The 18,612-nt window shown below is 34.9% G+C and overlaps 1 protein-coding gene across 7 annotated transcripts in view; it reads left to right on the top strand.

Annotated features, from left to right (window-relative positions):
- ATP11B (ATPase phospholipid transporting 11B (putative)) overlaps positions 1 to 18,612 on the top strand; it is a 113,209-nt gene that overhangs the window by 58,661 nt on the left and 35,936 nt on the right. For all 7 annotated transcript variants that reach the window (XM_020879895.2, XM_020879894.2, XM_020879900.2 and 4 more), the window contains 7 exons: positions 259 to 332; positions 417 to 520; positions 5,876 to 6,057; positions 8,367 to 8,570; positions 13,568 to 13,721; positions 14,966 to 15,068; positions 18,097 to 18,242. In XM_020879895.2, the coding sequence (XP_020735554.2) occupies positions 259 to 332; positions 417 to 520; positions 5,876 to 6,057; positions 8,367 to 8,570; positions 13,568 to 13,721; positions 14,966 to 15,068; positions 18,097 to 18,242 (967 nt within the window). The remainder of the gene's footprint in view (positions 1 to 258; positions 333 to 416; positions 521 to 5,875; positions 6,058 to 8,366; positions 8,571 to 13,567; positions 13,722 to 14,965; positions 15,069 to 18,096; positions 18,243 to 18,612) is intronic.

Here is an 18,612-nt window from a genome sequence, read left to right as displayed (position 1 = left end):
TTCAGGTTTTCCCATGAGATCTTTTGGCAAAACTTGCATGAACTTTTTGTCCAACCTGATACTTAATAAATGTCTGTTCCTTCTTTTTCTATCTTGTATTATTAATTGACTCATGATCCATCATCTTGAAAAATATAGTTGAGATTAATTTATTGTTCTGAATTAACCATTTTATCTCTTATGGCGGTTCTTTCCAAATAGTCACTTAATATTATTCAAAAAGTAAAGATTTTGTCTTTCTTATTTTTTTTTCCTTAGATACAAGCTGCTTCATATTTTGGAATTTGATCCAGATCGTAGAAGAATGAGTGTAATTGTTCAAGCACCTTCAGGTAACAAATCTAAACTTTTATGAATTTGTACTTATTTAATATTGTATCTAATACAGTTTTTGAAATGTTCATTTTTCTTTTTAGGTGAGAAGCTTTTATTTGTTAAAGGTGCTGAATCATCAGTTCTCCCTGCATGTATAGGTGGAGAAATAGAAAAAACCAGAATTCATGTAGATGAATTTGCTTTGGTAAGTGCAAATTTCTCTTATTTTAAAAACCATTAAAAATTACTAGAGCTAATCAGCGAAAATAGTAAAGTTGCAGGATATTAAATTAACACACAGAAATCCCTTGCATTCCTATATACCAACAATGAGAAAACAGAAAGAGAAATTAAGAAAACAATAACATTCACCATTGCAACAAAAAGAATAAAATACTTAGGAGTATATCTACCTAAAGAAACAAAAGACCTATACATAGAAAACTATAAAACACTGATGAAAGAAATCAAAGAGGACACAAACAGATGGAGAAACATACCATGTTCATGGATTGGAAGAATCAATATTGTCAAAATGGCTATACTACCCAAATCTATCTATAGATTCAGTGCAATCCCTATCAAGCTACCAATGGTATTTTTCACAGAACTAGAACAAATAATTTCACAATTTTTTTGGAAATACAAAAAACCTCAAATAGCCAAAGTAATCTTGAGAAAGAAGAATGGAACTGGAGGAATCAACCTGCCTGACTTCAGACTATACTACAAAGCCACAGTCATCAAGACAGTATGGTACTGGCACAAAGACAGAAATATAGATCAATGGAACAGAATAGAAAGCCCAGAGATAAATCCACGAACCTATGGACACCTTATCTTCAACAAAGGAGGCAAGGATACACAATGGAAAAAAGACAACCTCTTTAACAAGTGGTGCTGGGAAAACTGGTCAACCACTTGTAAAAGAATGAAGCTAGAACACTTTCTAACACCATACACAAAAATAAACTCAAAATAGATTAAAGATCTAAATGTAAGACCAGACACTATAAAACTCCTAGAGGAGAACATAGGCAAAACACTATCCGACATAAATCACAGCAGGATCCTCTATGACCCACCACCCAGAGAGTATTGGAAATAAAAGCAAAAATAAACAAATGGGACCTAATGAAACTTAAAAGCTTTTGCACAACAAAGGAAACTATAAGCAAGGTGAAAAGACAGCCCTCGGAATGGGAGAAAATAATAGCAAACGAAGTAACAGACAAAGGATTAATCTCAAAAATATATAAGCAACTCCTGCAGCTCAATTCCAGAAAAATAAATGACCCAATCAAAAAATGGGCCAAAGAACTAAACAGACATTTCTCCAAAGAAGACACACAGATGGCTAACAAACACACGAAAAGATGCTCAGCATCACTCATTATCAGAGAAATGCAAATCAAAACCACAATGAGGTACCATTACACGCCAGTCAGGATGGCTGCTATCCAAAAGTCTACAAGCAATAAATGCTGGAGAGGGTGTGGAGAAAAGGGAACCCTCTTACACTGTTGGTGGGAATGCAAACTAGTACAGCCGCTATGGAGAACAGTGTGAACATTTCTTAAAAAACTGGAAATAGAACTGCCATATGACCCAGCAATCCCACTTCTGGTCATACACACCAAGGAAACCAGATCTGAAAGAGACACGTGCACCCCAGTGTTCATCGCAGCACTGTTTATAATAGCCAGGACATGGAAGCAACCTAGATGCCCATCAGCAGACGAATGGATAAGGAAGCTGTGGTACATATACAGCATGGAATATTACTCAGCCATTAAAAAGAATTCATTTGAATCAGTTCTAATGAGATGGATGAAACTGGAGCCCATCATACAGAGTGAAGTAAGCCAGAAAGATAAAGACCAATACAATATACTAACACATATATATGGAATTTAGAAAGATGGTAATAATAACCCTATATGCAAAACAGAAAAAGAGACACAGATGTACAGAACAGACTTTTGGGCTCTGTGGGAGAAGGCGAGGGTGGGATGTTTTGAGAGAACAGCATCGAAACATGTATATTATCTATGGTGAAACAGATCACCAGTCCAGGTTGGATCCATGAGACAAGTGCTCGGGCCTGGTGCACTGGGAAGACCCAGAGGGATCGGGTAGAGAGGGAGGTGGGAGGGGGGATCGGGATGGGGAATACATGTAAATCCATGGCTGATTCATGTCAGTGTATGACAAAAACCACTACAATATTGTAATTAGCCTCCAACTAATAAAAGTAAATGAAAAAAGAAAAAAAATAAAGATTATATTTGTAAAAAAAATTAAAAAATAAAAACCATTAAAAATATATATGAAAGATATTTGCATTAGTATTTTATGAAAAAATACAGTAATTCTGTAGTTCTGTTACATTATGTGTTGGTTCCTCATTCTTTGGTTAAATACTGACCTTTTAACCTGCAAACATGTATCTTCTGTTTGAACCTATTACAGCCAGAGTACTTATGGCTTTAAGGACCCCTCAAATTGCTGTGTTATGAAAGGAGGGATTTCCCTGGTGGTCTAGTGGTTAGGACTCTTGCTTCCACTGCAGGGGGCACAGGTTTTTATTCCTGGTCAGGGAATTAACATCCCACATGGCACAGCCAAAAAAAGGAGGGGATTATACAAAAAAATCTCAAGAATGTGTAGAACCTGAAACCCTCATGCATGCTGTGGAAATGTAAATGATACGGCCAACTTAGAAAACAGTTTTACAATTCCTTGTACAATATAGAATAATATAGAGTTACTATATGAGTCAAGTAATTGAAAATATACATCTAACAAAAACTTGGACACAAATATTTGTAGCAGCTTATTGACTATGCCAAAGCCTTTGACTGTGTGGATCACAATTAACTGTGGAAAACTCTTAAAGAGATGGGAATACCAGACCATCTGACCTGTCTCTTGAGAAGCCTGTATGCAGGTCAGGAAGCAACAGTTAGAACTGGACATGGAACAACAGACTGGTTCCAAATAGGAGACGGAGTACATCAAGGCTGTATATTATCACCCTGCTTGTTTAACTTATATGCAGAGTACATCATGAGAAACGCTGGGCTGGAAGAAGCACAACCTGGAATCAAGATTGCTGGGAGAAATATCAATAACCTGAGATATGCAGACAACACCACCCTTATGGCAGAAAGTGAAGAGGAACTAAAAAGCCTCTTGATGAAAGTGAAGGAGGAGAGTGAAAAAGTTGGCTTACAGCTCAGCATTCAGAAAACTAAGATCATGGCATCTGGTCCCATCACTATGGGAAATAGATGGGGAAACAGTGGAAACAGTCAGACTTTATTTTTTTGGGCTCCAAAATCACTGCAGATGGTGATTGCAGTCATGAAATTAAAAGATGCTTACTCCTTGGAAGGAAAGTTATGACCAACCTGGATAGCATATTTAAAAGCAGAGACATTACTTTTCCAACAAAGGTCTGTGTAGTCAAGGCTATGGTTTTTCCAGTAGTCATGTATGGATGTGAGAGTTGGACTATAAAGAAAGCTGAGTGCTGAAGAATTGATGCTTTTGAACTGTGGTGTTGGAGAAGACTGTTGAGAGTCCCTTGGACTGCAAGGAGATCCAACCAGTCCATCCTAAAGGAGATGAGTCCTGGGTGTTCATTGAAAGGACTGATGTTGAAGCTGAAACTCCAATACTTTGGCCACCTCATGTGAAGAGTTGACTCATTGGAAAAGACCCTAATGCTGGGAAGGATTGGGGGCAGGAGGAGAAGGGGACGACAGAGGATGCGATGGCTGGATGGCATCACCGACTCGATGGACATGGGTTTGGGTAGACTTGGGGATTTTGTGATGGACAGGAAGGCCTGGCATGCTGCAATTCATGGGGTCGCAAAGTCAGACACGACTGAGCGACTGAACTGAACTATTCCTAATAGCTTAAAAAATGGAAAAACGCAAATGTCTGTCAACTTTGAATGGATTAAACAGTGTCCTATCTGTATAATGGAATATTAATTGGCCCTTAAAAGGAATGGTGTTCCTTGTTAAGTGAAAGAAGCTAGTCACAAAAGGCCACATATTCTGTTTATATGAAATATCCAGAAGAAGCCAATTCATAGAGCCAGAAATCAGATTAGTGGTTGCCAGGAGCTGGAGGAAGGGGGAAAAGGGAAGTGTCTGCTAATGAGTATAGAATTCCTTTTGAAGGTGATGAAAATGTTCTGGAATCAGATAGTCGTAATGATTTCATGACTTTATGAGTACACTAAGGACCACCTAATTGTACTCTTTAAAGTGAATTATGGTATGTGACCTATGTCCCTCTTAATAAAAGAATGTAGGAGTATCTTACAATATACAGTGCCACAATTCATGTGAAGAGGAAACTTATTAAGCAGTTCTGTCTCAGTCTAAGAGCCTCATGATCTCTCATTTCTGCATTTCTGTAAATGTTTGCTCCATACTTATCTCTATCAATCTGCCTCCTTACAGTTTCTTTTCTCCCTTACTTATTTTCTAATTGTTTATGGTCTAGTTCATCTACCACACTGTAACATCTGTAAGAACAAAGATATTCTACTTTTCTGTCATTTTAATATCTAGAACAATGCTTTCACTAAGCTGGGACTCAATAAATACTTGTGGAATGAATTAATTTCATTTATTTATAACTCTCATAGTCTCTTGGCTTATTTAAGAAGAAGAGGTGTTTATAAAGGTAGGTCATATGTAAATCAAAGAAAGCCAATATTTAGAAATCTACTAAGTAGTGTCATATAGTATTTTAAAGCCTTTCCTTTCTGAGTCCTTTTATTAGAATCTTTATTTTGGGTTTTTGTGAGGAAAATGTAAGAAAAAGAACTTTTATAAGTTTTCAGAGTTAGATACCAACTTTAAAATATTAACACCATAAGAAAAATTGACCCTTGGTACAATCAGATAATCAAACATGTATTCCTAAGTTTTGTGTAATCCCAAATCACCAGTGAAGATATAATGATACAATTAAAAATCATTCATTTGATGGCTCTAGAAAAGTATTGGTTGGTTGATAATGACCACCTTACAGTCTTCTTTATTTGAATTGTGAATTTGTCATACCATGAAGCCTCAGGAAATTATAGTCCCCTTTGCTTAAAAAAATTTTTTTAAGTAGATAAAAGTGAATTTATAGTGGTTAAAACAAGAGAGTAGAACATAGTGCTGCCTCTTTTGATTGGCCTGAAGGTACCTTTGTAGAACTTTTTACTTTCCTGGTAGAAACAGTTTTAAAATTATAGATAGATCATGTTTATAATCTTGTCTAGGGTCTGTAATGTTCTACAATACAGTGACCTTAATTATTATGAGCAACTTATTAAGAACCCATTAGAAATTGAAAGAGCTATGATAATATGTATCTCACAATTCAGGTGACTATGGTTTTGTAACAGTTTCCTATCACTAGATGGTGATAATTTTTAAATTATTGACAGTTGATTTTTGGTAATGGTATCCTCAGTTTATTTCAATGACTTTGATTCCCCATTAGTTATTTTCGTTCAATTTTGTCTTTAATTTTTCTCTTTTAGAAAGGGCTAAGAACTCTGTGTATGGCCTATAGGCAGTTTACATCTAAAGAGTATGAGGAAATAAACAGACGTTTATTTGAAGCCAGGACCGCCTTGCAGCAACGGGAAGAGAAATTGGCAGGTGTCTTCCAGTTCATAGAGAAAGACCTGATATTACTGGGAGCTACAGCAGTAGAAGACAAGTAAGTATTGGATAAATAGCCAATGTCATTTTTCTTATAAGAATTTTTTTAACCAAGTATTTCTAATATATGACAAATTCCATTTTTAACATTTTATAATGACTTAATATATTTAAAATAAAAAGTTAAAGCCTTTTCCCAGTCCATACATACAATTTTTTTCCTAGTCAGCTATCTGAAATACTTCATAGAATCCAGCCATGTATAGTTCTGAGTTTTTAGACAACTACTCGGTGTACCATTCAAAGATTTTAAGCGCTTGCTTAATTCTCCAGCCTCACCTCCTACCATTGTCACCTTCTGCTTTACATTTCAGCAGTACCAAAACTGTAGTTTTCTGAACATTGGTGAAGACTGTTTTAACTAAAACTGTTCTGTTTTTGCCTTTTTTCCTCTGCAAAGCTGTGCCTTCTGCCCGGATCATTTTTCTCTTATCCATCTATGAATACCCATTCATAAATTATAGTTCATATATTACCCGCACTCTCTAGAAAGACCTTTCCTGACTCCTAATGGTATTAAAAATTCTCTTCTTTGGGAAGCCTTCATGTTTTGTAGATAGTTTCTGCTGTTGTCTTTGTGACAGTATATTATAGTTACTTGTTTGAAGACTTTCCACTCGGTTAGCCTATGAATTCCATGCCATCTATTTACTCATTGCCTTGTTCCCTAGCCTCTCTCTCCATGTATGTTTCAGTTTCTTGAATTATTGAATTCTACAAATTAAGTCTATTGTTAATGTTTTTTTCTACCACCTAGATCTAAGGGTGTTTGCATTTTTTTAAGATCTAGTGTTCATTTACTTTTCAGTGGTCCTTGTGAGATTTCTGAGACTCTCTGAAGTTATGTAGACCTTTATTGTCTGCAGTCTGATTTTTGAACTACTGATTTAAGAGATTTTCTTACCAAAAAAGAAAATCTTCTAATTTGAAATTTAAGACTTTTAAGAAATAAGTTTGTCTACCTAAAGAAACAAAAGACCTATACATAAAAAACTATAAAACACTGGTGAAAGCAACAAATATAGTAAAGTTGCAGGATATAAAATTAGCACACAGAAATCCCTTGCATTCCTATACACTAACAATGAGAAAACAAATTAAGGAAACAATACCATTCACCATTGCAACAAGAAATAAGTTTGTGAAGACTGTATAGTTCAGTTCAGTTCAGTCGCTCGCTCATGTCCAACTCTTTGCAACCCCATGAACCACAGCATACCAGGCCTCCCTGTCCATCATTAACTCCCAGAGTCCACCCAAACCCATGTCCATTGAGTTGGTGATGCCATCCAACCATCTCATCCTCTGTCGTCCTCTTCTCCTCCTGCCCCCAATCCTTCCCAGCATCAGGGTGTGTTCCAGTGAGTCAGCTCTTTGCCTCAGGTGGCCAAAGTATTGGGAGTTTCAGCTTCAACATCAGTCCTTCCAATGAACACCCAGGACTCATCTCCTTTAGGATGGACTGGTTGGATCTCCTTGCATTCCAAGGGACTCTCAAGAGTCTTCTCCAATACTACAGTTCAAAAGCATCAATTCTGTGTTCAATTTTCTTTATAGTCCAACTCTCACATCCATACATGACCACTGGAAAAACCATAGCCTTGACTAGATGGACCTTTGTTGGCAAAGTAATGTCTCTGCTTTTTAATATGCTGTCTAGGTTGGTCATAACTTTCCTTCCAAGGAGTAAGCGTCTTTTAATTTCATGGCTGCAGTCACCATCTGCAGTGATTTTTGGAGCCCAGAAAAATAAAGTCAGCCACTGTTTTCACTGTTTCCCTGTCTATTTGCCATGAAGTGATGGTATAGTTAGTTGGTTCTATAAAAATCAACTTCAAAGTACAGTGTTAAAATACAAAGTTGTAGATTTTATATTTAAGTGTACATAGTGCTCCAACATATTATACCCTGTGAGCTTCAAAAAACCAAATATGTTTACAGTGGTATTATCTGTCACCAAAATGAAGAGGAAGGAACTTAACTATTGTTAGAATTCATACATGTTCTCATCAAGGCAGTATTGACCCAGGTGATTAGTATCTGTTACCTCAAATGCCACACAACTCTGGTATGCCCGTTGTTACAAATGTGTCAGCACACAGTTGTAGATTTTGTATTAGCCAGGTGATCACTGACTTGGGTTATTCTTGTTTTTTCCCTAATGGGAAAAAAAGTCAGTTGTATTACTATACTGTAGCATTCCTAGGTTAAGGAGTTCAGAATTACCCTACTTGTACTATGTGGTTTACACTTAAAATTCAGTCAAAAAAGTATTCTCTACTACTAATTTGTTTCTTTTGTTTTCAGACTGCAAGATAAAGTTCGAGAAACTATTGAAGCTTTGAGAATGGCTGGTATCAAAGTATGGGTACTTACTGGAGATAAACATGAAACAGCTGTTAGTGTGAGTTTGTCGTGTGGACATTTTCACAGAACCATGAACATCCTTGAACTTTTAAACCAGAAATCAGACAGTGAATGTGCTGAAAAATTGGGGCAGCTTGCCAGAAGGTAAGAATATAGTTACCTGCATCATGGAGTTCAGGGTTCAGGAAGCTATTGCCCAATGAACCCAAATATGCCCCACTGCCCTTTTTTACAGCCCATGCGCTCAAAATAACTTTTCCATTTTTTAATGATGAAAAAGAAATCAAAGAAGAGTAATATTTCATGGTGTGAAAATTACATGAAATTAATAATTTAGTGTACATAAATTTTATTGGAACAGAGCCACATTGGTTCATTTACATATCAGCAAAGGCTTTTGCGCTATAACAGCACAGTTGAGTAATTGGGCCAGAGTACTTTTATCATTTCTCATTGCTGCTTGATACAGTGCAAATCACAGTGACACAGTTATAGCTCAGTAATGTTTTCTCTGCCACACTGCTGTATGGCATTTTGGTATATTTTTATTGTCAGTATTTAACTATCATGTCCAACATAAAAAGAAAAATGGACTTTTAATATCACACTCCTAAAGCACGGTGGAGTGTTGATTATTATCAAATTAGATGGCAAAGCATTGTGTTTATTATTCAGTGACAGTATGCTTTAATATACTGCCTATTTCAGATATAATCAAATATGAAATACAAAATCTCATTACCTATGGTTCTTTTTTAATGTAAAATCTCATTACAGATCAGCATTAACAGGTGGACATGTGCCAGCTGACTTTGATAGAGGACATGAACTTTGAACCCCAATTAAAATGTTCTTTCCCTGCCAAGAATAAGATTTCTATTCTATTATTTTTAAAATTGTATTTAATTATTATTATTTCATTTTCTTACTTAAAAATTTTTGTCAAAATTTGTTTCTTCTTTTGTAATATAAGAACCTATATAATACCTTCGATTTAGTCTCATGGCCTGCAAAGCTTAAAATTGAAATATTTACTTCTGGTGCTGTATAGAAAACATTTACCAACCAGTGATATAGTTCACATGACCATACTGGGAAATGCACCTGCATTTTACTGTTCAAAGATACTTTCATAAGTATATATGCTCTTAATTTGTTCTGTTTTTCTCTAAACCTGCTTCTTTAGGTAGATCAACTTTATTTAGGAGCCCCCTTTTAACGGTTTCTTTAAGTTTTAATTCCTTATGGCCATGCTGGGTGCCTTCATTGCTATGCAGGCTTTTCTCTAGCAATGAGCAGGGTTCTCATTGTGGTGGCTTCTTCAGAGCATGGGCTCAAGGGCGTTGTGAGCTTCAGTAGTTGTGACTCCTGGACTTTAGAGCACAGGCTCAGTAGTTGTGGTACACAGGCTTAGTTGCCCTGCAGCCTGTGGAATCTTCCCAGATCATTGATCGAACCCCCTATATCTCCTCCGTTGGCAGGCAGATTCTTCACCACTGAGCCACCAGGGGAGCCCCAGGTTTTTTTTTTCTTTTTTACCTTAAATAGGAGTGCTTCATTGTAAGCTTGTGGGTTGCTTGTATGTAGGTATCTGAGATGTCCTACTGATATCTCTCTTTGCAGTCTTGTGATATTAATGCAGAAAAACAAATACGAAGACAGTGCCACAATTGCCACTGTACATTAGTGCTTTATTTATGTTTGTTATGCAGGGATTGATGTGATACTAAATTTTGGATTTTATCAGAGAAAAGCTTATTTAAGGAATGTTTTAAAGAGACAGTACAACTTTCAGAAAGATCTTTGCTTGAGCTCAAAAAGGTGATTGATCTAGGTTAATGACACGGGTTTTGAAGCAATGCCAACACTATTGTGGCTACTTAAGCATTTAAGGGCATAATGTCCAGAACTCCGTAAAATATACAGACTAATTGTTCAGAATCATTTACTTCTTAAATATTACTTCTGATTATAAAAGTAATAAATACTGATTGTAAAAGCACTGAAAATAAGATATGATGATTAGTAATATAATACAGCCATCTGAAGATAATTGTATTTTCAAATATTTTCAAGTCTTTTATATATGTGCTTTTGGTGAGTCTGTTAAGATCATGGGTATTGTTCATTTCCCTTTTTGTACAAAAGCTGTATTATAAAGTGAATATTATACCTTGAAATTAAATTTAGGCTTGCTATGTGAAATGTATGTTTCACAGATACCATCTTCTTAGTGGAATATATTTTCTTCCTTTTTTTTTCTCTTTTGCTGAGCCTCAAAGCTTGTGGGATATTAGTTCCCCAACCAGAGATTGAACCCAGATCTCTGCAGTGAGAGCACAGAGTCCTAATCACTGGACCACCAGGGAATTCCTGAAATATGTTTTCTGAGTTAACCATATAAGTCAATAGGATTTTGATTTATAGACTTTCAGGAAGTATCTATTCTAAAAATCTTGGATATAGCAAAAAAATTCCATATCTTTGAAAGCTTTAGTGTATGCATCTAATCCTTCAAAACCACATTGATTATCTCCTATGTAGGCATTTGGGACAGCCATATAAGGTGTGTTTATTCCCAGAATACTTAGAGTGTGTCAGAAAAAAGAAGTAAATACACTGTCACAACCGTCACGACTGAATTGTAACTGAGGCAAGAACAGACAGCTGTCTGTGGACCGAAGTGGGAAACTTAGCCCAAGTTTATCCTAGAAACAGCTCTGTACATTAGAACACTGTACGTTGGAACTGATGACTGTGTTGTCTCCTGTTTTGAGATGTAAACTTGCCAGAAAATAACACCAAGAATCAAAGTGGCCCATGTATGCAAATTCCCAGAGCAGAGAGGCTCATTCAGGCAATTGATAGTAGCTACGTATGGCCAGGGAATGGAGTAGATGGGAGAGGATGTGGGAAATACTGAAACATGAGGCTACAGAAAGTAAGCAGATGCTACCTTACTATGTGCCAGAACTATGAGGTGCTTTTCCATACTGCATAGATGTTACACCATGGATTGTGTGTGCTGATTTATGAAGCCTGTCCCGAGAAGAACCTCACTTAGTGTGCCTTGGGAATGTTCCCAAGGAAAGCTTACCTAACCTGTCCTGCTCTTGGCTGCTGCTGCTTCTGAGACCATGCGCTCAGGCAGTGCTTAACACTGAATGCCTATAGGCAGCAGGGGCTGCTAAGGAAGTTCAGCCCACAGAGAGGAAACATAGTTTAGATGCTGATTTCAGGTATTGGAGAATTGATAAAGGAAGTATACATTTCTTTAAGTTTATATTGTAAATGTTAATTGCTTTCCACTTACTATACAGTGCAACACACTAGGCATACAATGAAGACATCATTTTAACTTACAGAAAAGACATAAGTATTAGGAGACTGAAAATCATCAATATGTTTAGTTTTCATAACTTACTGCTCATTTAATAGTCTTCTCACTTATCATTTAAAAATTGAGGGAATAGCCACTATGGAAAATGGTATAGAAAAAATTTTAGACAGAACTACCATGTAATCCATCAATTCCATGCCTGGATATTTATACAAAGAAAATGAAGTCACTGTCTCAGAGAGATCCACTCTTTTGTTCACTGCAGCGTTATTCACCATAGCCAAGAATGGCAGCAACCTAAATATCCATTAATGTGTGTATGGACAGTGAAAATGTGATGTTCCTTTCACACATGAAGGAATATTATTCACCCATAAAAAAGAAAGAAATCTTGCTTTTTGTGATAACATGGATGGATCTTGACAACATTATGCTCAGTAAAATAAGTCAGACAGAGAGAAACAAACACTTATATGTGAAATCTAAAAAAACCAATGATAAAATGGTGATTATTGCCAGGAGCTGGTCTGTGGGGGAGGTGGGGAGATGATAGTCTAGGGTACAAACTTCTAGCTTATATATAAGATGAATAAGTTCTGGGGATCTAATCTACAGTATGGTGGCTATAATTAACAGTACTATATTATATATTTAAAAATTGTAAAGAGAGTAGCTCTCAAGTCTTACCACCATGACATTAAAAGTTTTTACATGAAAGGATGGAGGTGTTAATTAATTAACCTTATTGTAGTAATCATTTTTGCAGTATATATATGTATCAGATCATGTTGTGTACCTTAAACTTACATATATGTCAATAATATCTCAATAAAGCTAAGAAAAAAAATAAAATGAAAATGTATGGGTGTTTCTCAGTAGCAGTCCTGCTATACTGTGAACCCAGTGGTGAACTGTATGTAGTATTTTCCTTGTGCTGACCTGAACACAATGCTTCTCTAAGTGCTGGCCTTCAACTGCATAAGAAGCTTGCTCCAGAATGTAAATCTATACACTGCTTCTTTCACTGAGAAATTCTTATTACTGAAGGGGGAGTGGGGTGAAGCAACTGAACAAAATAGCGTGCTCAATAATATACTTTATTTACATACTGATGCAATAACATACTTATTATGATAACATACTTGTTTTCTCTTTCTTGTCACAAATAGTTCTCTCAACTGCCAATTATTAGACCATGTTTTGAAATAGTCCTTAGTATAGTATATGCCCACAAGGGAGGTGTTACCCATTTTCCACCACTGTAATACCTGACATTACAGTCCATTGTAGGGTTAAATATCAAGAGACAGTTGATGGTTTCTTCATTCCTTGCCTTACTACTTAAATATACAGTGAATCTAGCTTGTAACTTTTCCTGAACATTCTTGATTTCATTTAATTTTTTAAAATCAGAAATTGCTAAATGTATAACTAGTTATATTTTTATTTTTCTAAGATTTTTTATACAGTTTGGGAGAATATCCTCAAATTATGTGTAACACAATTCACTTTTTAGAAAATACAGTTTGTGTGTGTGTGTGTATATATATATATATATATATAATTCATTGAAAAATTGAATATCATCTATTTTACTCTTCATATCAGTTACTCCCAGTTCTACTTAATCTTAAGTTTCAAATGGTAGAACTCTATTCCCCGACATGTCAGTTTTGTAACAGTGAAGTCTATAGGTGAATGATCCGTTTTTCAGTAAGAATCTTTTGTTTACTAAATGAGTGTAAATAATACGGCTTTATACATGTCTGACAGAGGATATCATCATTTTCTATTTTTTTAGGGTTAGAGAGGATCATGTGATTCAGCATGGTCTGGTGGTAGACGGGACCAGTCTGTCTCTTGCACTCAGGGAGCATGAAAAGCTATTTATGGACGTTTGTAGAAATTGTTCAGCTGTAATGTGCTGTCGTATGGCACCACTACAGAAAGCAAAGGTATGTTTATTTCATAAGTCCCATAGAGATACTTTGATTTAAAAGTGTTCTTTAACATTAATGCCTCACCTAGTTCCATTTGGTGATATACAGTATATAAATCTTAACCAGGAGTCAGTCACTTCTCATAATATGAATTTTAACCGTATACATTAGGCCTTTGGAAATTTCACAGTAAATATTGAAGTTTTAATTATTCATAATAACATAGAAATAGATCATTGTAACCTAAAAGTGACCATGTGATAGATAGCAGTTTGTGATATTCCTGAGACACAAATTTGAACTATGATAACAAGTCTCACGAGTTCGTTACTTAACTTACAGGGTGAAGGACCCTATAAGACTTCAGTTCATCTGCACCTCTAGGTCATTCTGTTGATCTTTGCTTATTCTTGCATTCTCATGAATTGATAATTCTCTTTGTTAAAAATGACTGTTAAGTGCTAAACAGAACTTTAATAAAGAGTTAAAAAGCCAATTAATTATGATATGAAGCTGTAGTTAGGAAATATTTAATGCTCGGCTGTGATTCAAGTGAAAACTATACAAATATTTTTTGTAACTGAAACCTTCACAAGTATATGCTTTGAAATATACATCTAAACATATTATTTCACATATAGAGCTAATAAACTATACATCCAGTTTTTTTGGCTTTATGGAGTTTTATTACAGTGCCTATTTTATTATGATAACCCATATACCCCAGTCTGTGGACATTAAACTGGAGACCAAACAGACCTAATGCCTAAATTCTTTAGAAAAGTACATTCAAGTATTCCAAACAAACCTTTCGTTAGATTTTATTGAATTTAATTTTGATGGCTTTTTAAATTTTTAAGAAACTTTATTACAAGAGAAAATAATTATCTTTCGTATGTATCAAATGAAAATAATTTCTTGAGAAAAAAAAATTGCCTGACAAAGTTCAATTAATTGTAGTTAATTTTTACACGGTTATTATTAAACTTTTTACAAATTTAAGCTGTGTTTAACAGATTCTTACATCCTATAATAAAATCCAAAGACCACAGTCTGTTTTGTTGTCATTTCTGAAAGACATTGCTAATGTCTTAATGGAGACATCCCTCAAACAATGAACCCCAGTGCATATTACTGTCCAATATAAAACTAATTTTTTTCATTACTGTTCTTACAACAGATCATTTCAGATAAATAATTTCATATAAATACAAGAAAATTGAAGTTTTATTATAATTAATGAATTGTATGTCTTTCAGGTAATAAGACTGATAAAAATCTCACCTGAGAAGCCAATAACATTGGCTATTGGCGATGGTGCTAACGATGTAAGCATGATACAAGAAGCACATGTTGGCATAGGTGATTGATATTTTTTCTTTGAACTTGTAAAGTTGGCATAATTATTTGATGATGAATTTTCCTTTTGTAGAATAAAGTACAATGTCACATATACGAATGAAAACTAAATGCAGTGGTATAATATATCACATTGTATTTCTGTCAGAAACCTATCATTATTAAGCCCAGTATTTAGGATTTTTAAAAAATATTTATTTGTCTGCCCTGGGTCTTAGTTACAGCATGTGGGATCTAGTTACCTGACCAGGGATTGAACCCAGGCCCTCTGTTTTGGGAATGTAGCATCTTAGCCACATGGACCACCAGGGAAGCTGCAGGATGTTTTAATTGCAAAGTTTCAAGGAAATAAATACCACTAGTGAATTTTATCTCTCCAGTTCTTCCCAGTAAAGTTAGTTTAGTTTTACATGCAATTTTGTACCTTTTAAAATACTTTTACACAGTATTTTTATCATTTTTAAATTATAAGTTCATGATATATATAATTATCTTATTTTAGAATTATTTACTTTATCCATTAGTCTAAAGATTTTGGAATGTATTTAAAGATAATTTTAGAGATAGGAAGTTATACCAAACTATAAAATTTCAACTTTCTAATTTAATAACCTTTATGCTAAGTTTTTTCTATTTTTGCCTAAAATTTTTATTAAATTCAGAATACTAAAATCATTTTATTTTATTTATATTACCAGTCATTTCCCACTTAAACAATATTTTGACCTGTCTTCCTCAATAATTTTATTGAGGAAGCAAAAGAGAGGAGTATGGGTTTTTGTTGAAGGATAAAATTTTAGAGTTAGGAGATAGTCCTTGCTCTGGAGTTGCCTGTGTGATGAGTACTGATTGGGTCCATATTTCCAGTGTATCCCTGAAATCAACTCCTTCCTCTTTGGGATAATTAACTCTTCATTTTGAAAACCTCGCTTTCTTTATATTGTTTATACTGTTGTTTCTCAGAAATCTTCACGATAATTTCATAACTAACTGTATCATATGTTAGAGTATAAAAAGCTACAGTACTTTTGATTTTATCAGTAATATGATAACGGCCAGACCAGTGAGCAGAATCAATTCAGAACGCCTGGAAATTTAGTATGTAACAAAGGAGATGTTTCAAATAAGTAGGGAAACAAATTATTTGATATAATAAAACACTGATATAACTAGTTATTTGGGGGGAAAAAGTGAGTCCCTTTCCATTGCTTATAGCAAAACAAATTCCAGATGGATTAGGATTTAAATAATTTTTGAAGGCTATAAAAATAATAGACTTTAGTGAATAATCCTGTTATTTGAGGTATGGAAGGATCTTTTAAATACAAAACCAAAGAAAGCAAGGAACTGAAAAGGCAAAAGATCAACATGTGTGACAGAAGTAAATACTTCCCATAAAAAAATTTTTAAGACAAACTAATAAAGAATATTTGTAAAATAGATGATAGTCTTAGTATTCCTATTATGTGAGGTCTTAAATTAAGGAGAATAAGAAAAACAGTCTAGTAGAAATCTCCCTAATAATCAAAAGTAAGTTGAAATTGCCTGTCAGATTGGCAAAAATACCCTGAAATTGACAGGGGTATGGACTTCCCAGGTGGCACTGTGGTTAAAGAACTCCCCTGCCGATGGAGGAGATGCAAGAGATGGGGTTCAATCCCTGGATTAGGAAGATACCCTGGAGTAGGAAAGGGCAACTCACTCCAGTTTTCTTCCCTGGAAAATTCCATGGACAGAGGAGCCTGGTGGACTACAGTCCATGGGTTCGCAAAGAGTTGGACACAACTGGGCACACACACATGCAGATTAACAAATGCCCTTAAATGTTAGTAGGAATGTAAATTGGTACACCCTGCATTATTATATATAACAATTTTAAATGTGTGCCCTGTGGGCTTCCCTGGTGGTACAATAGATAAGAATCTGCCTGTCAGTGCACGGGATGTGGTTTCAATCCATAGTCCAGGAAGATTCCACATGCTACAGAACAACTAAGCCTGTGCACCAAAATTGCTGAGTTCTCGTGCCATGATACTAATGAAGCCCTCATGCTCTAGGGCCCAAGAGCCACAACTAATTGAGCCCACATGCTGCAACTGCTGAAGCCCATGCTCCTCGAGCCTGTGCTCTGCAACGAGAGAAGCCATTGTAATGAGAAGCCCATGCACCACAGCAAACAGTAACTCCCCTTGCTGCAACTAGTGAAAGCCTTTGCATAGCAAAAATAAAATAAATGTGTGCCCTTTGACCTAGTGACTAGGCATCCAGGAATTCCTTTTAAGAAAATAAACGACTATGTTAGCAAGCACATATGTCCATATATAGTAAGTAAACAATGTCCATAATGTAGAAAGTGATGAAAGCAGATTACAAAACAATCCCATCTTTATGTACTTGTTTGTATATATGTTAAGTGAACATATATGAAATATGCATAAGGAAAACTTCTAAGAGTATATAGACCAGAAATAGTGGTTTTCTCTAGGAGCTGTGAATACAGATGATTGTCTTTACACTTTGTAACATTTTGATCCTTTTATAACAGGAGTAGAAAATTTTAATTTTGAAAAAATAATTTTTTCAAAGCTGGTTTCACATTGAATAAACAAACTTGGCAATAACTTTTGAAACCTAATTAACAATGGTAACTTCAAAAAAAGTGCTCATATTTGTCAGATAAAATTATGTACTGATTTCAAGTAATAAGAGCCTTGAAAGCTGTTTTATGGCATTCTCTTGATTAGAATAAAATGTTCTTAGATCCTGAACGTTTAATATTTTATATCAATTTTATTCTAGTTCTTTGAAGATTGATGTTACATGCCTAGTATATGTTATAGCTTTGTATTAATTACATATTTGATATAAGTAGAACAACCTTTTCGGAATCTATTGTCTGCTATAACTTAGAATATAATTATCCTAAATCCACGTTCAGCTGCTACAGATAATTAAGGTATTTGCAGACATATCTTAAAATTTACATTTACCAATTATCAGTGAACTAATCTTTTTGTCCCCTGTATTACAGGAATCATGGGTAAAGAAGGAAGACAAGCTGCAAGGAACAGTGACTATGCAATAGCTAGATTTAAGTTTCTCTCCAAATTGCTTTTTGTTCATGGTCATTTTTATTATATTAGAATAGCTACCCTTGTACAGTATTTTTTTTATAAGGTGAGTTTCATGGAGATAGTCTAGAGTTAATTGCTAACAGTATTTGAGGTTTCAGTTTAAGGAATGTTATTAATATTACCATACAAATTAGTCTGAAAATTTTTTCTATAAGTAAAAATAATAGTCTATGGAATATACTTTTATTATTTTATCATAAATCTAATGTGTACTCACAGTGGTTGCCTGAGGCCAAGAGTGTGAGTGATAGAATTGACTGGAAAAGTATATGAGAAAACTTTGCTTGACAGAAAAGTTCTTTAACTTGATTGTGGATATATGAATTTGTCAGGACACATCAAAATTCACACTTATTTTATTCTATGCAAAGTAGAACATTATTAGTTTGATTTCTTTATTGTTATTTTGAAAC

The sequence above is a fragment of the Odocoileus virginianus genome, chromosome 4 (genome assembly GCF_023699985.2).
Source record: "Odocoileus virginianus isolate 20LAN1187 ecotype Illinois chromosome 4, Ovbor_1.2, whole genome shotgun sequence".
Lineage (NCBI taxonomy): Eukaryota > Metazoa > Chordata > Mammalia > Artiodactyla > Cervidae > Odocoileus > Odocoileus virginianus.
This window is presented reverse-complemented; position numbering and strand designations above follow the sequence as displayed.